The sequence below is a fragment of the Triticum aestivum genome, chromosome 2B (assembly GCF_018294505.1).
Source record: "Triticum aestivum cultivar Chinese Spring chromosome 2B, IWGSC CS RefSeq v2.1, whole genome shotgun sequence".
Lineage (NCBI taxonomy): Eukaryota > Viridiplantae > Streptophyta > Magnoliopsida > Poales > Poaceae > Triticum > Triticum aestivum.
In genome coordinates, this window is record NC_057798.1 from 266,279,029 (window position 1) to 266,298,884 (window position 19,856).

General features: G+C 52.4%; 1 protein-coding gene across 1 annotated transcript; it reads left to right on the forward strand.

Moving 5' to 3' along the window:
• The first annotated feature begins 15,523 nt into the window (after positions 1-15,523).
• LOC123044700 (ankyrin repeat domain-containing protein 13C) lies at positions 15,524-18,562 on the forward strand. Its single transcript, XM_044467529.1, has 2 exons — positions 15,524-17,186; positions 17,891-18,562. The coding sequence occupies exons 1-2, from the start codon at positions 15,717-15,719 to the stop codon at positions 18,236-18,238; spliced, it is 1,818 nt and encodes a 605-aa protein (XP_044323464.1). The 5' UTR covers positions 15,524-15,716; the 3' UTR covers positions 18,239-18,562.
• The last annotated feature ends 1,294 nt before the right edge of the window (positions 18,563-19,856 follow it).

A 19,856-nucleotide genomic window follows, 5' to 3' on the forward strand; every position in this document is an offset into this window, starting at 1 on the left:
CCGCCATTTTACCCTTAATAGCAACAATACAATACGTGCCTCGCTACCCCTTATGTCACTGGGTGAGGACACTGCAAGATTGAACCCATTACAAAGCACCTCTACCACTGAAGATAAATCAATCTAGTTGGCCAAACCAAACGGAAAGATTGGAGATAAATACAAAGCTATAAGAATCATGCATAATAAAGTTCAGAAAAGACTCAATTAGTTTCATTGAATAATCCGATCACAAATCCATAATTCATCAGATCCCAACAAACACACGGCAAAAGAAGATTACGTCAAATAGAACTCCAAGAAGATTGAGGAGAACATTGTATTGAAGATCAAAAAGAGAGAAGAAGTCATCTAGCTTCTAGCTATGGACCCGTAGGTCTATGGTGAACTACTCACGCATCATTGGAAGGCAGCAAGGATGATGTAGGAGCCCTCCGTGATTTATGCCCCCTCCGGCAGAGTACCGGACGAGGCCACCAGATGGGATTGCGGAAGAACAGAAGGTTGCAGCGACGGAGAAAGTGTTTCGGGTGTCTCTATGTTAGTTTGAGAATATTTGTATATTTGTAGAGGTAGAATTCAGTCAAACAAAGTTGTGTTGGACCCACGAGCTCAGGGGCGCTAGCCGTGAGCTCGTGGCTCTCCCATAGGTCTTCTGGCCTCCTCCTGAACCTTCTAGGGTCCCTTCTAGTCCAGAAAAAAATCACCGTAAAGTTTCATCGTGTTTGGAATTCGTTTGGTACCGATTTTCTGAAAAAACAAAAAACAAGCAAAAAAAAATAGGAACTGACACTGAGCACCAGGTTAATATGTTAGTTCCAAAAAATGATATAAAATAGCATAAAAATGCATAGAAAGCATCCAAGATTGATAATATAATAGCATGAAAAAATAAGAAAAATAGATACGTTGGAGACGTATCAACCGTCGATCCACTGGCGGGTCGGGTAAGATCTATCCTCTACCTCCATTCCCTACTAGGTGCGCTATGTCTCACTGTACATGTCCATGTTGGATGCTAGTTGGTGACCGGACTTGGGCAGAGTGGGTGGTTGAGATCCAGATCGGGATAACTCACTGGTCGACTCCGGCCGGCCAAGACAGCAACGGCGCCCGAGGGCGCCGGTCTTCTTCCTAGAGACGTCGTTTGGGTCTGCCCTACCTATTCCCACCTAATGCTTCTGGGGTGAAAACCCTAACTGCAGTGGGCGGCGACAACGCTCAAGCTGTTGCGTCCTTCTTGAAGGCGTCGCCGTGAGAGCTATGTGGTGGCAGGCAATATTTGGGTTTGTTAGCAGATGCACATGGTCTGCCCCTCTTCCTCCAGCGGGCATCTGCTTCGGGGGAAATCTAGATCTGGGTCTCCCGGATTGGATGATGACGGAGACTTTGGTGTCGTTCCTTCTCCTGGGGGCGTTGTTTTGGAGCATATACTGGTTGAATGGGCCAACAGGTGAAGCGGTGTTACATCTACCATATTAAAGACAACGGGTCTCGGCAGCATGGCGCAGACGCACGCAAGCTGGTGGGGTTGTCTTGAATCGTGGTGACTTCAATGGTAGGTGGGTCTGGCAAGGTAAATACGATGATCCCTCCAGAAGATGGACTGACGTAAGATGAAGGTGACGGATCCTAGAGTATGCGCATGGGGTGCACGTTGTGGGTCGCCTAGACCGGTTGGTGCTCTTGGCTTACCAAGGGTGGCTTCATGAGGCCATTGGATTATATGTTGTGCATTGATGCGGTCGGGGCACAACATTATACTTGTAGATGTAGCAACTTTGTTCGCCTGAAAGATAACTTTGGGTTGATCTTTACATTTATTTCTTCAGACTATGTTAACAAATTTAATAAAGATGACTGTGTGAGGCCGGAATATCCATCTTTTTGAATGAAAAGGAGTAGTAGGAAGGCACATCAGGAGTCTTAGCGCATCAATTAGCTGGTTTATACTTAAAGAAAGAAAGCAGGGGCATGCTTTGGCACTAAGCAACAAAATTCTTGCCCACACACATACGGACGACCTGTCACGTACGCGATTAACTTGCTCTTGTGAGTAATCCACATCGTCAGGAAGAGATAGTACCGTGTTTGTACGTTACATCTCTCTCCTTTAAAAAGGAAGTATATTAAAGTAGTAGTACTAGCATTTGCATTGCATGGCTTGACCGGATCTGGCTTGCCTGCTTCCTTACTATGCTTCCATCCATGCTCCCACTTCATTCTACGGCTGTTTTTTTTCTTTTTTCTTTCTAATCTAATCACCCTTGATTTTAAGGGGGTGGGACCGAACCTTATTTTGTTCGAATCAAATTAAGCCACGTACGCGGGAGCACGGATAAAAGCACGCGAAGGAAGCAGACAAGTCTCGTCCGGCTTGACCGGCCTTAAGGTTGGTTTGGTATGATATGATGCCCGAGGGCCAAGTCCAATGGGAAGCGTTCGGTGACGCGTCAAGTATGTATGGGAGCGCAGCTTGCACGGTCGTGGGGAACCGCCGTTGCAACAATAATTTTCGCCTAAAACAACCTTATTTTTTTGTCCTTGTTGCCGGGACTAAGGGCATCCAATGTGAATTACTAAACCTCCCACAACCGTTCAAATTGCGACCCAGACCGTGAAAGCCATCCACCCCGGTTCTGTATCAATCCGCGGCGTAGTCTGGACGTGATTTCCTCGTCAAATCGAAGACAAAACTGGGGTAGGTTTTTGGGGAGTCGGGACCAATCCAAGCTCGCTTCTGACCGTCCTAGCCCACCCAAAAAAACCTCTCCATCTCGTGTGTTTTCTGTCGACGCCTCTCCAAAGCGTCAGCGCCCGTATTTATTCTCGACCAGAGCGAACGCGGCTGCTCACTGGCGCCGACATTGAAGCGGCATGTTGGCCGAGATAGCGCCGCCCGCACCACTTCCCGGTGCAGGCGACCGGCGTGCGTCCAAACAACATGACGGCCGCCCGTCCATCAGTTTGCCGCCCGCATTTATGGCACGCGGTTGCCAAGGCATCTCCTCCGGCGCCACCCGTTCGTTCCTCTGCCGCCCATCGGTGCTATATAAACTGTTGTCCCGGCCATAGCCACAGTCATCCCTCTCTGCACCACTCCCTGCCATGAATCCCTCCGCCGCCAAAGCTCTCAGGGACGGGCTGACATCGAAGCAGAAGAAGGCCATGACCGCCATTGCTGCCGACTGGCAGGCCTACAGACAGACGGACGACGCCTCCAACGATGACATGCAAATGGGCATCCGATAACGAGCCAGCGCCACCCTCCTCTTCCTCTGCGGCACCCTCCTCCTCCACTCGATCCTCGCTGGGCACCATGACAATCGGTGAGGCCCGTACCCATTATATGGACATGGCACGGGTGGACCAGTTCCAGGAGGCGCATGCCGGCACCAACTACAACCACAGTGTAACGCCCTGGACACACCCGTCGGTGGTCGTTACTCCTGGCAGGATCTAGACTGGCCCCACAGATCAATACTAGTCTTTCCAGCGCACTTTATACTCACTCTTGCGCACCCGGGACCAACTTCCCGGTCGGTCACCCATCCTGAAATTACTCCAAGATGAGCACGCTTAACTTTGGAGTTCTGTCCAAATGGGCTTCCGGAAAAGAAGGAATTCCTTATTGATGTGAGTAGTCTATCATCCCTAATAAGCCAGGCTATCATATACACCCCCACTCAGAGGAACCGACGTCCTCGTCGGGCCACAGGAACGTTCCCTCTTGGCACATACGTTCGTGCATCTAGTCCGGCGCATGTGTCATGTCGTGTACCACGACGGGTCATAAACGTCATGCACAACATGACCGCGCACCTGTCCGCAAACATCCATGTAACCGCGAGGGTCAGCTCTGATACCAACTTGTAACGCTCCAGACACACCCGCCGGTGGTCGTTACTCCTGGCAGGATCTAGACTGACCCCATAGATCAATATTAGTCTTTCCTACGCACTTTGTCCTCACTCGTGCGCACCCGGGACCAACTTCCCATTCAGCCACCCATCCTGAAATTACTCCAAGCTGAGCACGCTTAACTTTGGAGTTATGTCCGGATGGGCTTCGGGAAAAGAAGGAATTCCCTATTTATATGACTAGTCTATCATCCCTAATAAGGCAGGCTATCACATACGTAACCGCGAGGGTCTCTTTTTGATTGAGTCAAGAAGAGAACATAGTGGGGTTATGTTTGAACGTAAGTAGTTCGGGATCACTTTTTGATCATTACTAGTTTGCGACCGTTTGTGTAGCTTCTCATCTTATTCTTGTACTCGTAAGTTAGCCACCATACATTGCTTGGTCGCTTGCTGCAACTGAGGGAGTCCTGGATTAGGGGGTATCCGGACGGCCGGGCTATATACTTTGACCGGACTGTTGGACCGTGGAGATACAAGACTCAAGACTTCGTCCCGTGTTCGGATGGGACTCTCCTTTGCGTGGAAGACAAGCTTGGTGATTCGGATGTTAGATCTCCTTCTTTGTAACCGACTCTGTGTAACCCTAGCCTCCTCCGGTGTCTATATAAACCGGAGGGTTTAGTCCGTAGGACAAGAACAATCATAATCATCATAGGCTAGCTCCTAGGGTTTAGCCTCTACGATCTCGTGGTAGATCAACTCTTGTAATACTCATATCATCAAGATCAATCAAGCAGGAAGTAGGGTATTACCTCCATCGAGAGGGCCCGAACCTGGGTAAAACATCGTGTCCCCTGCCTCCTGTTACCATTAGCCTTAGACGCACAGATCGGGACCCCTACCCGAGATCCGCCGGTTTTGACACCGACATTGGTGCTTTCATTGAGAGTTCCTCTGTGTCGTCGCTGCAAGGCTCGATGGCTCCTTCAATCATCAACAACAACGCGGTCCAGGGTGAGACTTTTCTCCCCGGACAGATCTTCGTGTTCGGCGGCTTCGCACTGTGGGCCAATTCGCTTGGCCATCTGGAGCAGATCGACAGCTACGCCCCTGGCCATCAGGTCAGGTTCGGAAACTTGAACTACACGGCCAATATCCGCGGAGACTTGGTCTTCGACAGATTTGGGCCTACGCCAGGAGCGCCAAACAGTCATGATGAGCACGGCTTAAACCTGTTGTCAGACAATACTCGGGATATCGCACCTGCAAGAGCTCCAGACCTAAATCCAGGGTAGATCGCGTCGTCCGAGGACGGGTGGATGGACCCCGTCCCGGAGGCCGTATACGCATCGGCGGTAGAGCCGAACACGGACTCCACCCCCAAGGAAGTCTGTGTCGCTGGACCCCCGGACTTGTGTCTGGCTGTAGGTTCCAGACCGCGCGCCCCTGAGCCCGCCGAATCTGGTTGGGTTCCGGTAATGGAGTTCATCGCTGCGGATATCTTCCAGCACTCGCCCTTTGGCGACATGCTGAATTCATTAAAGTCTCTCTCTTTGTCAGGAGACTCTTGGTCGAACTATGTCCGGCTCGAGTGGGAAGCAGGCGATGAGGAAATTCGTTACCCACCCACCACCCACTTCATTGCCACTGTCGACGACTTGACCGACGTGCTTGACTTCGACTCTGAAGACATCGATGATGTAGACGATGATGCAGGAGAAGAACAGGAACCACCGCCCAGGGGACGCTGGACAGCCACCTCCTCGTATGATATATATATATATATATATATATATGGTGGACACTCCCAAAGAAACCAATGGCGATGAGGCAATGGAGGATAACCCCTCAAGGAAGAAATCAAAGCATGGGCGTCATCGGCGCCGCTCCAAGCCCCGCCACAGCAATACCGGCACAGGAGACGAAAACAATCCGGATGGTGCCGAAGATGAATACAATCCCGATCAGCCTGCCTTCGAGCAGGCCGAACAGGAAGACGGGCAGGTCAGCCCAGACGAACAGGCGACGGACGGATACCTGGAGGAGGACAACTACATGCCCCCCTCCGAAGACGAGGTGAGCCTCGGCGATGATGAATTCGGCGTGCCTGAGGATCCCGTAGAGCAGGAGCGCTTCAAGCGCCGGCTTATGGCCACTGCGAGAAGCCTGAAAAAGAAGCAGCAGCAGCTCCAAGCTGATCAAGATCTGCTCACAGACAGATGGACTGAAGTCCTGGCAGCCGAGGAATATGGACTCGAGCGCCACACCAAAGGTTACCCAAAGCACAAGTTGCTACCTCAACTCGAGGAGGAGCCTATAGTACCAGCACAGGACGAGGCTGACCGGCCACCTCGTGGCCGGGATAAAACGGCGTAGCAGCCCGAATACCAGCCCGCACCCCCACGCCTATACACTACGGCCCGGGGAAATAAGCAGGACCTGCGAGACATAATGGAAAACAAGGCAGGACAGCCAAGATCGATCTACGGATCACGGGGGTGCGCCCCAACACGTGACGATGATCGTCACGCCGGATACACTATCAACAAGTCCGACCGGGCCGAACATAGCCGACCAGACTTATTCGAACTGCGTAGCAACATAGCCCGGTATAGAGGTGCCGCACACCCCCTCTGCTTCACTGACAAGGTGATGGATCACGAATTCCCAGAAGGGTTTAAACCCGTAAACATCGAATCATACGATGGCACAACAGACCCCGCGGTATGGATCGAAGATTTCCTTCTCCACATTCACATGGCCCGCGGTGACGATCTACATGCCATCAAGTATCTTCCCCTTAAACTCAAAAGACCGGCCCGGCACTGGCTGAATAGCCTGCCGTCAAATTCCATCGGCAGTTGGGAAAACCTGGAGGACGCGTTCCTCGACAACTTCCAAGGCACCTACGTGCGACCACCGGATGCTGACGACTTGAGTCACATTACCCAACAGCCCGGAGAGTCAGCCAGGAAATTCTGGACTCGGTTCCTAACTAAAAAGAACCAAATTGTCGACTGTCCGGACGCCGAAGCCTTGGCGGCCTTTAAGCATAATATCCGCGACAAGTGGCTCGCCCGGCACCTTGGCCAAGAAAAACCGAAGTCCATGGCGGCCCTCACGACACTCATGACCCGCTTCTGCGCGGGCGAGGACAGCTGGTTGGCTCGCAGTAGCACCACGCCTAGAACCTCCGGCACTTCAGATGTCCGCGATAGTAACGGCAAGCCACGGCGCAACAGACACAAGCGTCGGAACAATGGCGACAACACCGAAGACACGACAGTCAATGCCGGATTCAGTGGCTCAAAATCCGGTCAGCGGAAAAAGCCGTTCAAAAGAAACAATCAGGGATCGTCCAGTCTGGACCGCATACTTGATCGCTCGTGCCAAATTCACGGCACCCCTGATAAGCCAGCCAACCACACTAACAGAGATTGCTGGGTGTTCAAACAGGCCGGCAAAATAAATGCCAAAAACAAGGACAAGGGGCTACACATCGACGATGACGAGGAGCCCCGGCGTCCGAACATGGGGGACAGAAAAAATTTCCTCCCCAGGTGAAAATGGTAAATATGATCTATGCCACCCACATTCCTAAACGGGAACAAAAGCGAGCACTAAGGGACGTCTATGCGATGGAGCCAGTCGCCCCAAAGTTCAACCCATGGTCAGCCTGTCCGATCACTTTTGATCGTAGGGATCACCCTACCAGCATCCGTCACGGTGGTTCAGCCGCATTGGTCCTAGACCCAATCATCGATGGGTTCCACCTCACGCGAGTCCTTATGGACGGTGGCAGTAGCTTGAACCTGCTTTATCAGGACACAGTGCACAAAATGGGCATCGATCCTTCAAGGATCAAGCCCACCAAAACCACCTTCAAAGGTGTAATTCCAGGAGTAGAGGCCCGTTGTACGGGCTCCATAACACTGGAAGTGGTCTTCAGATCCCCGGATAACTTCCGAAGCGAGGAGTTAATCTTCCATATTGTCCCTTTTCGTAGTGGCTATCATGCACTGCTTGGACGAACCGCATCGCTCGATTCAATGCGGTACCACACTATGCATACCTCAAGCTCAAGATGCCAGGACCTCGCGAGGTTATAACAGTCAATGGAAATACAAACCACTCTCTCTGTATAGAAGAGCACACTGCAGCCCTCGTGGCAGAAGTACAAAGCAACCTTCTTCGACAAACCACCAATCTGACGACAACAACCCCGAACACCGTCAAGCGAGTCCAGAGTACCGTGCAACAGGATCACCAGGCACGCCAAGAGCGTGACTAGCAGTCCGACCTCCGTCCTAGCCCCATTCAGGCAGCATTTGTGCCGCGCATACATAGTTACACACTCAAAATACCATGGGCATAGGCGGAGGCGCAACGGTGACGCGGTCCACATTGCTGTTCAACCGCCACATACTTTAAATAACCTTCTTTCTCTTTCAGGACCCTACTTTCGGGCAGACCCCTCAGAGAACCAGATCATCGAGCTTATCATAGGAGAGAAAACCAAGGAGGCAAAAAGCTTTGCGCACATAGGGAATACCCAGGTGGTATTTGTCACTGATCGTTATACCTGTTTTACATACCCGCATGCGGCCCGCCCTTGGATAGGACATGTCAAATAGTCCTATTTGCTTCTGCTTAATGCACTAATTGTACACATACGCTTGGGAGTGTTATTTAACAATGGGGAAAAATATATAGCGTCAGCTTATTATTCCGATCTTCACATTTTCCCTAAAAATGTTTATTTAATATTGAATCCGTACGCTTTGGTACATTCAGTTTGCCAGGGGCTTCTTATGGTGCCCCATAATACAGCAAGATAAGTCCGAACACTTTCAACAGTGCGGCACCCCAAACTTATAGCATTATATGCATCAGCTCCGAATCATGTCTTGGGTCAATAGTTGGGTTTGCCCGGCTCCCTTGTTTTGGTACCTTACGTTCCGTTATATCGGCTAAGGTAGCGCAGGGAGAACTACTACGATTGTGTCCCGATTCTTCTGGACGAGCACCTCAGTAGAGAAAGCCGAAAACTGACTGTCATGATGCGGCGAGAGCTGGTCGCTGTTCGAGAGGTCTTAAAATCCTTAAAGATTTTTTCCGCTTCAGGCGAGGAATCGGCCTTGTCCGATTTAGGCGTGTATAGCGCCCCAATTCGTCTTTCCAAATTCTAGGGGCTTCGCCAAAATTTAAAATTGTAGACTTCTATGGCTAAGTGAGAGTTATAAAGCCGCATAGTCCGATTGCCTTGTTCGCTGCGCCAAACACCTCCTTCAAGGACCAAAAATTTGGATAAAGAGTGTTTGGGTTTTCCACGAACACCCCAGTACTAGTTACGTGGGGGCAGAAGCCGACGACTGGCCTACTTTCAGAATTTATAAACAGCCGCACAGAAGGTAATATTTTAAATCAACAAAGCGCCATATAGCGCAAACAAATTCGTTTTCATATTACAAAGACGACATGAGTACATTCACTCAAAGATTGTGTCCTTGGTACATTCATCGGCCACGAGACGAGCGCCTTTCATAACGCCATCATAATATTTCTCGGGGTAGCGATGCGCCTTGCCCTCCGGCGGTCCATCCTTCACCAGCTTCTCTGCATCCAGCTTGGCCCAATGCATTTTTGCACGGGCAAAGGCCCGGCGGGCACCCTCAATACAAACGGATCGCTTGATAACTTCAAGCCGCGGACAGGCATTTACCATCCGCTTTATAAGGCCGAAGTAGCTGTCGGGCAGGGGCTCACCAGGCCACATCCGGACTATGAAGTCCTTCATGGCCACTTCGGCCGCCCTGTGGAGTTCAACCAATTGCTTCAGTTGGTCACTCAGAGGCATTGGGTGTTCGGCTCCAGCATACTGGGACCAGAACAGCTTCTCCGTCGAGCTCCCCTCTTCGGCACGGTAGAACTCCGTGGCATCCGATATGCTGCGTGGCAGATCTGCGAATGCCCCTGGAGAGCTCCGAATTCGGGTAAGTAAAAGAAATGTCTCCTCCACATGCTTGCTTTGCATAATGAATGCCTTACCCGCCGCTATCTTCTTGGCCGCCTGGATTTCCTGCTGGGCCTTTTGGGCTTCGGCCTTGGCGTCTTTCGTGCTCAGAAGGGCCTTCGCAAGCTCAGACTCTTTCGTCTTGAAGTCACGCTCCAAGGACTCGAACTTCTTGCCGAGCTCCTGGAGCTCTTGTTGTACCTCGCCCACCCTAGCATCTTGCTTTTCACGCTCAATGCGCTCCGTGGCCGCCTTGTCTTCGGCCTCGGATAGCGCTTTCTTCAGGGCCGCCACTTCGGTCATGGCCCCTATTAAAAAAATGACGCTTTTTGTTAGCGTCACCAATTTTTTCCCCTCTATACGACACATGTATGGGGTATCACTCACCTTTGTTCTCTTCGAGCTGCCTCTTCATGAGGCTGAGCTCCTCTTCGGCCTGCTTCAGGTCCCGTTGGAGTCCGGTGACCTCTGTTGTGCGGGCAGCAGCGGCAAGCAGCACTGCCTACTTATTCACATAGACACATACTGTTAGACTCCTGCGGTTTAGAGTTGACCCTCCGTTTGGCTTTTCTTTCCGAACACCAAACAGAGTATCAGGGGCTACTGTCTATTGGGTGATAATTTCTCACACTTTTGATTACTTACCTCAAAGCCTGCCAGGAGGCTGGTGCAGGCTTCGGTTAATCCACTTTTGGCGGACCGAACCTTCTGAATCACCGTACTCATAAGAGTACGGTGCTCTTCATCCACGGAAGCGCCATGAAGCACTTCCAGCAGACCATCCAACGCCTCTGGCGCAACGGAGGTCATCGGCATAGCCGACTCGCCCTCCCTAGCGAGGGGCCGCCTACCCGAATCTGGAGCCTTTGGAGGTTTCGATGCAGTATCCGGCTGGGAGCCCGACTTGCTGCGGCTCTCGTCAGCATGATCCATGGGGATCTTACTCGCCATGTGCCCGGCGTCTGGAATTTCGCCTTGGGGCGTCTCCAGAGCCGCCTCCCCCTGCTTTGGTATCCTTTGGGACCACACCTCCGTGTCATCCGCAGGCCGAGGGGAGGTGGCCGTCGGGAGTGAATTCATTGCCGAATCACTCAGAGACCCATCCGAAGAGGATACCTCGGGATGGGATCTAGCCGGACTGCATATGCGTGTTTGGTGTTATAACAAACTATGAAGCTAAGTCGCACTAAAAGTATTATAGAGTGCAGATACTTACGATCTCACTAGGGGCTTGCCCTTAGGTAGCCACTCCTCCTCGCTATAGGCGGCGGTTGTGGAGTGGTCCGGAGGGAGGGTCCGTCCCTTCTTGGACCCTTCGGCCTCCCCGGAAAGGGTGGCCTTCCTCTTCTTCCCCCCTTCATTTTCGGGGAGAGGGTTTTCCTCCTCCTCCTCCTCCTCCTCCTCCTCGTTGTCGTTGGAGGAGTGCGCCCTGGTGTCTTCGGACGATGAGTCCAACACCATGTTGCACCGGGAACTTCTTCTGGTCCCTGTGGCCTTTTTCTTGGCCTTCTTATTCGGCACCTCATAGGGTGCCGGAGCCAGCATCTCCGTCAGGAGTTCGTCTGCTGGGTCCTCAGGCAACGGAGCCGGACAGTCGATCCGCTCCGCCGTCGCCACATATTCCTGTTAAAATCAGCATAGTGGCCTAAGTTTCTCCCACGAATATACTAGGGAAAGGCACATCTTGGAATATAGAATGCTTACCGTGTTGGCCTGGTGCCTGGCGCTGAGTCCGCGGTCCTCAGAGGTGGGGGCAGGAACCTCGCTGGCCTTGAACAACACCTTCCAGGCGTCTTTGTGTGTCGTGTCAAAGAGCTCTTGCAGTGTCTGGTGTTGGGCCGCGTCGAACTCCCACGGGTTGAATGCCCGTCTCTGACACGGGAGAATCCGGTGAAATAGCATGACCTGGACCACATTGACCAGCTTGATACTCTTGGTTATCATGTTTTTGACACAGTTTTGGAGTCCGATCAGTTCTGCGGATGTGCCCCAGGCCAGGCCCTTCCTCTTCCAGGAAGTGAGCCGCACAGGGATGCCGGATCAGAATTCGGGGGCCGCCACCCAGTTGGCGTCGCGCGGCTCGGTGATGTAGAACCACTTCGATTGCCATCCCTTCACGGTCTCCGCAAAGGAGCCTTCGAGCCAGGTGACGTTGGGCATCTTGCCCACCATGGCGCCACCACACTCCACCTACTGGCCGACCACTATCTTTGGCTTTACGTTGGAGATATTTAGCCACAGGCCAAACTGGGGCCTGATGCGGAGAAAGGCCTCGCACACAACGATAAACGCCGAGATGTTGAGGATGAAGTTAGGTGCCAGATCATGAAAATCCAGCCCGTAATCGAACATGAGCCCACGGACGAATGGGTGGAGGGGGAATCCCAGTCCACTGACGAAAGTGGGCGAGGAACACGACCCTCTCATGGGGTCCCGGAGTCGGAATCATCTGCCCTGCGTCCGGCAGCCGGTGCGCGATATCTGCGGCCAAGTATCCGGTCGCCCGGAGCTTCGTAATGTGCTCCTCCTTGACGGTGGAGGCCACCCACTTGCCTCCCGCTCCGGACATGTTTGGCTGTGCGGAGAAGGCGTGAACTAGGGCGCTGGAGCTCGAGGGTGCGAGAATGGATAAGCAAAGGAGGAAGAAGGCGCGGGTGAAAATGGGGGACCCTTATCCCTTTATAGAGGCGACGAAAATGGTGCGCCTCCCCACTTGCCCGTTAAAAATTGCTTATTTCCCAAGCGCCACAATTGACGGTGCGGTTGGGTTACCCGTACCCGTATTGATGAGAATCCCGTGATAAGGGGACATGATCTCTGCTTCGACAAGGATTATATTTGTGGAATATCGTTCTCTCTACGGTGGTATGTGAAAATCGTCTTGCAGAGCCGGACACGATCTAAGTGTTCGAGGTTTGCTTTGGAGTATTCGGAGGTGGAACCCGCCTTGCAATGCCGAAGACAATCTACGCCGGAGTCATCGTCATTGAAGCCTGGTCCGGGGGCTACTGAGGAAGTCCTGCATTAGGGGGTATCCAGACGGCCGGACTATATACTTTGGCCAGACTGTTGGACCGTGGAGATACAAGACTCAAGACTTCGTCCCGTGTCCGGATGGGACTCTCCTTTGCGTGGAAGACAAGCTTGGCGATTCGAATGTTAGATCTCCTTCTTTGTAACCGACTCTGTGTAACCCTAGCCTCCTCCGATGTCTATATAAACCGGAGGGTTTAGTCCGTAGGACAAGAACAATTATAATCATCATAGGCTAGCTCCTAGGGTTTAGCCTCTACGATCTCGTGGTAGATCAACTCTTGTAATACTCATATCATCAAGATCAATCAAGCAGGAAGTAGGGTTTTACCTCCATCGAGAGGGCCCGAACCTGGGTAAAACATTGTGTCCCCTGCCTCCTGTTACCATTAGCCTTAGACGCACAAATCGGGACCCCCTACCCGTGATCCGCCGGTTTTGACACCGACAGCAACCTCACCACTTATCCATTTCCATACCCATTAAGCTTTGCTAGTCTTGATACCCATGATAATGGGATTGCTGAGTCCTCGTGGCTCATAGTTTACTACAACAACAGTTGCAGGTGTGCAGGTAATGCGATAATCTGACGTGAGAGCGACGTTTGCTTGCTTTGGAGTTCTTCTGCTTCTTCTTCTTTGATGAGGGGATAGGTTCCTAGTCGGCAGCCTGGGCTAGCAGGGTGGATGTCGGTTGAGTTTCTGTTTGTGTTTCATCCGTAGTCGGATGTTGCTCTTATGTATGATGTTGTTGTATTCATGTGGCATTGTATGCCTTTTGTATGTATCCTCATCTATTATGTAACTGTAGGATGTAATGATATCCACCTTGCAAAAGCGTCTTCAATATGCGTCTCTATCCTTGGTGGGACCTTCGAGTTCCTCCCGGATAGGATCGCATATTGGACGTGACACACAACCTCCACCAGGAGCATCTACGGGCGGATGAGCGGGTCGCCTCCGGCAGGGTGGTCGCGCCGAACGCGGACCTGGCGGAGCAGGAAATGCTGCTCGAGTCCTACCGCTTCGCCCGAGAGATCCGCCTCGCCCGCTGGCGGTACCGGCAGCCGGTGGCGGAGGTGGCCGCCGCTGGCAAGGACTGCGACGACGAGGCAGGCGAGACATTGTTTGACGAGACCGATGAGAGGAGGTCGCGCCCCGGTGCCACGACCACGAAGAAGCAGGCACATCCGCGGGCGCTGCGGGCAGCAAGGAAGAGTAGTTCACGGTAGGTCGGTGCCGCTCGTGTCCCAGGAAGGCCACCGCTCCTTCCCTCCTGTCGACGCCAAGCTTGGTGGGCTGAGCATCTTCGACCGATTAGTCGCTTGGCGGTGACGTGGAGGCGGACAACTTCAATTCCCGGGGCTCCAGAGGCGGAGTGGAGAGGGTCGAGGTGGAACTGGAGACAACGAAGATTCAGGTCTCGGGGCTGATGGCCGGACACAGGGACCACACCAGCGGTCATTTAGATTAGGTATTAATTATACTCCAGAGTCTGCCAAGCACCGCTTTGATGTACTTGTAATGAAATCGCTCAAGTCTACATGAAATTCGGTATGTATATATGAAATCCGGACTTGTTTGAACGAATTTCGTCCGGTTGGTTTAAATTGTTGTGAAAATCTATGCGGCTACAGTTTGATAGTTGTCTCCTGTATCCGTGTTCGTGAAGTGGTAACCCCTATCCGCGGACGGATGCATGATAAAATTTATGGGTTGCCGTTGTAGATGCCCTAACAACCTTATCTGTAGGATCCCAAATAGCCAACGAATGTTGGTTGAGAGGGATGCCATTTGCGAACATCTTTATGGTAAATTCTTCATAGGAGACTTGGCAATTTTGACAACATAGGATATTTCTATGAAAATTGCCGTGCTCACTCGAAATTTTCGCCATGTTCCTGCAACATGAATTGCTGTGAAAATCATTCGTTTTGCCATGCATCTCGTGCGAACGTTCACTGAATACGATTACTGTATCTTTAATGGGCGCTAATGCATAGTATTTCAGTTGTTGCGTTTCGAGTCTTGCGAATTGCATAAGGATTATTTCGAGAGTGGTTGTAGCACATGTGCATCCAAAAATTACATAACTTTTTGTTGAGTTCCAGTCACTATTTTAGTGAGTTTTTTCTCGAACGATAAGTGCCACACTTGTGGCACGAAGCAATCCGGTCCTGACTATTTTTACAAATAAAGTTACCATCCGGACAAAACCCCCCCAAAAAACTGACACTTGCCATTCGAAAAGAAAGTTATCATGCTTGACATCCAAAGTTGCCATCCTCGCTTCACTAAACTTGCCACAAAAAATGTTCAGAGTTGCCATGTGTTCATGCCACACTTGCGACACTTATCAGGGTTCAGTTTTTTTATTATTTTTTATATCGAGGATTTTGTCAAAAATCTGTGATACTGAGTTTGTTTTGTGGTACTAGACTGATTGCTTTTTTTAGGTCATACTACACTGATTTTGAAATTTTTTTTTGAGCAAAAACTACACTGGTTGGTTTTATTTTTTAGGACGAACTAGACTGATTGATGGTAGTACATGAACACATGTGCCCGGTTAGGCCCGGTCCATTTTTAGCCCATCCTCGACACCACTCTCTCGTGTTTCTTGTTTCTTCCCCAGCTGGTTCACCACCCAACGGTCCCAACCTCCACCGCTCCCCACTCCACTCGATCCCCACGCACGCACTCTCGCGGAGGATAGCTCCCCCCACCCCCACAGCCGAGGAAGAGAACCCAACAAGTAGCCACGAGAATCCCAAGAGGAGAGCTCCTATCCCCGACCAGGAGCGGGCAATGTCAGTTCAGGACCCATCCCCCGTGCCACTCCCCGCCGCGGCGCGACCCAAGCGCACGTCCTCCGCGCCGATCCGGCCCTCCGACTACGCGCACAGCCCGGCGCACCACTGCGTCGCGTTGCGGGACGCCGCCGGCCTCTCCGCCATCCTCGCCGGCCTCCCGCCCCTCGCCCACCCCTCACGCATCCTCTCCGCCGCCGACGCCGCGCGCGAGGCCCGCCTCTCGGCGTCCGTCTCCGCGGCGCTCGACCGCCGCGACGTCCCAGGTGGGGACACCGCGCTCCACCTCGCCGTGCGCCTCAGGCTCCCCTCCCTCGCCTCCGCGCTCGCCGCCGCCGGCGCCGACCCCACGCTCCAGAACCACGCCGGGTGGACGCCGCTCCAGGAGGCGCTCTGCCTGGGGTGCAAGGACATCGCGGCCTTCCTCCTCCGCGCCCACCGGCTGGCGGCCTGGGCCAAGCTCCGCCGCCGGGCGCCCGCGCTCTCCGCCGCGCTCCGCCGGGTCCAGGACTTCTACCTCGAGGTGGATTTCCACTTCGAGAGCTCCGTCGTGCCGCTCCTCTCGCGCGCCGCGCCGTCCGACACCTACCGGATATGGAAGCGCGGCGCCAACCTGCGTGCGGACACCACCCTCGCCGGCTTCGACGGCCTCCGCATTCGGCGGGCTGACCACTCTTTCCTCTTTTTCGGCGAGGAGACTGAAGCCGGCGGCCGCCGCCTCCCCCCGGGATCGCTCCTTGTGCTCCACCGCGGCAAGCGCGAGGTGCATGACGCGTTCGCGGCCGCCGCCGCCGCCGGGGACGAGGATGCGGCCACCTCCGACGCGGCCGCCTACCGGCCGGGGCTCAACATCACCTCCGCTAGGCTCGTCCCGAGGACCACGTGGCTGCGCAAGGAGAAGACGGAGAGCGTTGGGGAGTGGAAGGCGCGGGTGTTCGACGTCCACAACGTCGTCTTCTCCTTCCGCACGCTCAAGGCAGCCAGCTCCGGCCGCAAGGACTTGACCTTCGAGCTTGCCGGAGAAGACGACGAGGAGTTCTTGCCGCTGGAGATCCGGGATGACGACGAGGACGGCGACTTCTTAGTCGCCGACATCCCCCCGCCCCCGCCACGGCGCAGCTGCTACGTGCCTGGCCGGCGCAGCGTGGCAGGACCACCCTCGCATATGGGGACGCCGCAGAGGAGGAGGAACAGCGTGGACGTGCCGCGACGGCTGCCAACCTGTGCATCGGTGGGCCGCGGCGAGGACGGCGTGTTCAGCCGGAACGCAACGACCGGGGGAGCCAAGTGGAAGGAGGAGGAGACGGTGAAGACACTGCGACCAACCGTGTGGCTCACCGAGGACTTCCCGCTGAGCGTCGACGAGTTCTTGCCCCTGCTGGACATCTTGGCTACCCGTATGCGCGCCGTCCGCCGCCTCCGTGAGCTGCTCACCACCAAGTTCCCGACTGGGACATTCCCTGTGAAGGTAACGTTCAGTCTAGTTTCCTGCTCTAGCGGCAGGCAAGCCAAGCTCTGGTACTGTTTCTTGGCAAACAAATCGCTCAGTTTCACTGGTTGTGCAAATTTGACATGAATTTAGAATTACTTTGTAGCAATTTAACATGGTGAAGCATCAATTTCAACACTCCGAAGTTATGTGAATCAAGCAAAATAATTAATGAATCATCTGTTATTGGGACTATCTAGCTGTTTGTAGCATCAAGAACAGCAGCTAGGGGCAGCATATGCAGTGAAAGCTCGACTTGTGTATATGTGGGACAGTTTGTAGGGAGACAATTTATAAGTGAGCCCACTAAGCTCAGATGCTCATCTGCATGGTGCATTGCACTAACACTTTATAAGCGAGCAGGCAATTTTCAGGTTCGATAAATGGGGAGTTGAGTAGTAAAGGGAGCAGTATCCAATGCACTAACACTTTCTGAAATATCCTTTTTCTTAATTATTATCATGTTCTGAAGACTATACATCATATTGCTTCTGAAGAATTTATTGTTGGAAACACGCATGGGATTGGTTGCTCCCCATAGCCACATGCATTATTCATAAGAATTATGAGTTGGATGCAGCTATCGACTAGAGATGGCGTAATTCAGTTCGGCCATTGATGCTCGGTTGTGATTTAGTGCTATGTGTGGATTCAGCTAATTAATGACTATGTTGTTGATGCAGGTTGCGATCCCTGTTGTTCCGACTGTGAGGGTAGTCATCACCTTCAACAAGTTTGTTCCCCTGGTAGAGCCAGAGGAGTTCTTCACGCCGATGTCGAGCCCCAGCCTGCTGGCGAGCCCAGGTCCGGGATCCATCATGCCTAAGCCGGACACCCACAAGAGCTCGTATCTGAGGTGGACATCCAAGAACTCGAGAGCAAAGCCAGTGAACCTGTCGCAGGTCGCGGACAACACCGACCCCTTCACCATCCCCAGCGACTACACCTGGGTAAACCTAGGTTCCACCAAGACCCAGGACAAGAAGTCATCCAAGACCAGTAATAAAAAGGGCAAGAGCAAAGAGACCTAACTAACTAACTAGAGGTTTCATCCTGTGGTCTCGATTTAGTGGGGAGCTATCTAATACACCATGACCCAGAACCTGTAATTACCGAGCATCTGGGAGGAGCCCTGGGTTACGCTTTAGGATTTTTACTTTTTAGGGAAGAACGGCGGTGGCGATTGGAAACAGCTAGTGTGGAACCTCTTATGTTTTACCTCTTGTCGATTGACAGTTCTTCTTCCGTAATGTTGTTGTACACATTGGGCAGTGCCAAATTGCACAAGCTGCTCTTACTGCCTACAGGGATCTCTTCTGTTTTTTTTATATAATATCTACTGCACATTTCCATTATTTGTGTATGTTTCAGTTCTTCTGTGTACTACTAGTACTGTACGTCTGTTGTGTTTGAGAATTGGGAGTGATCTCCTTCGTGCATCCCCAAGCACAATGTGGGATCCTTTTTCCCTGGAAAGCGAAATGATGGACGAATGGTCGTTGCGTGGTCGGTTCGTGGATCGATGAGTTCAATGGATCTTTTTTCCTCTTTCTGGTGCGGATGAATATGATGGCTGCGGCTTCTGCAAAAGATGTGTTAGCGTGGTGTGTGTCCGTGCTTTTGTAGGGCAGAATCATTGGCCTGCATGCATGCTTTACCAGAGAGATGGCTGGCACAGACATTCCTTCCTTCCTGGTGAATACCTAGAGTTGGCACCGCAAGCGGCAAATGTACAAACGGGGAAATATCATGTGCAATGCTCCACGCTCTAACTTTGATAAAACAGATTGTAAGAGCGTCTACAACCGGACCTCTCAAACCCGCCTTATACGTCTGGGCGGGCCGCCGGTCACGATTTTTTGACCCAGACAGGCCCCTCAAACGTCCGGGCTGACCGACACCCCCCATATCCAGCCCAAATATAGGGCGGATATAGGGGCGCTCGGGCACGCTCGCCACATCAGACCCGACAGCCCGACTGATGTAGGGTGGATACCCTAAGGCCGATCTTTCACGAAATGGACGGGATCCCGCGAAGAACACGAGGGAAAACACGAGGGGAACGAGAGAATACACTCAAATCAACAAGAAACGATCGCACATGTGCTAGATCCATGAACACAAAAAGAGATACATTATTCAAATCCAACAAAGGGGATACAAACGTAACTAGTTCATCTCCTAGAAGGAGGCCTTGAGTCCATGGAGGATCTTCCCCATCGGGGGCTTCATCCACTAGGGATCTTCTCACATGGAGGTCTTGAACTCCATGGGAGTGGTAGTCTCTCTCTCTCTCAAGAGGAGTGGTAGGAGCAAAGCTCACATACAAATGAGCTATCACTTTGCTAACCCTGGCTAGAAGGTGGGGGAGTATATATAGTCTAGGGCCAAGAAGGGGTAAGTGGGAGAGAGTTTACATGGGCTCTCGTCCCACAGCTGCGTAGGGGCGCCGGATGTCTGGGCTGGGGGCCGGATGTCCTTGCTAGACTTGTGTGACGCCCGGATATTTAAGTTACAGTAATCCTCCACTAATGTTGCCACGTCACCACGGTTACCGTTGATAAATTCGCGTTGATCCAAACCCCGTTCAAATTCTAATTTAAATTCAAGTCAAACTATAAAAGTTTGACTAGTGCCGAAACTAAAATG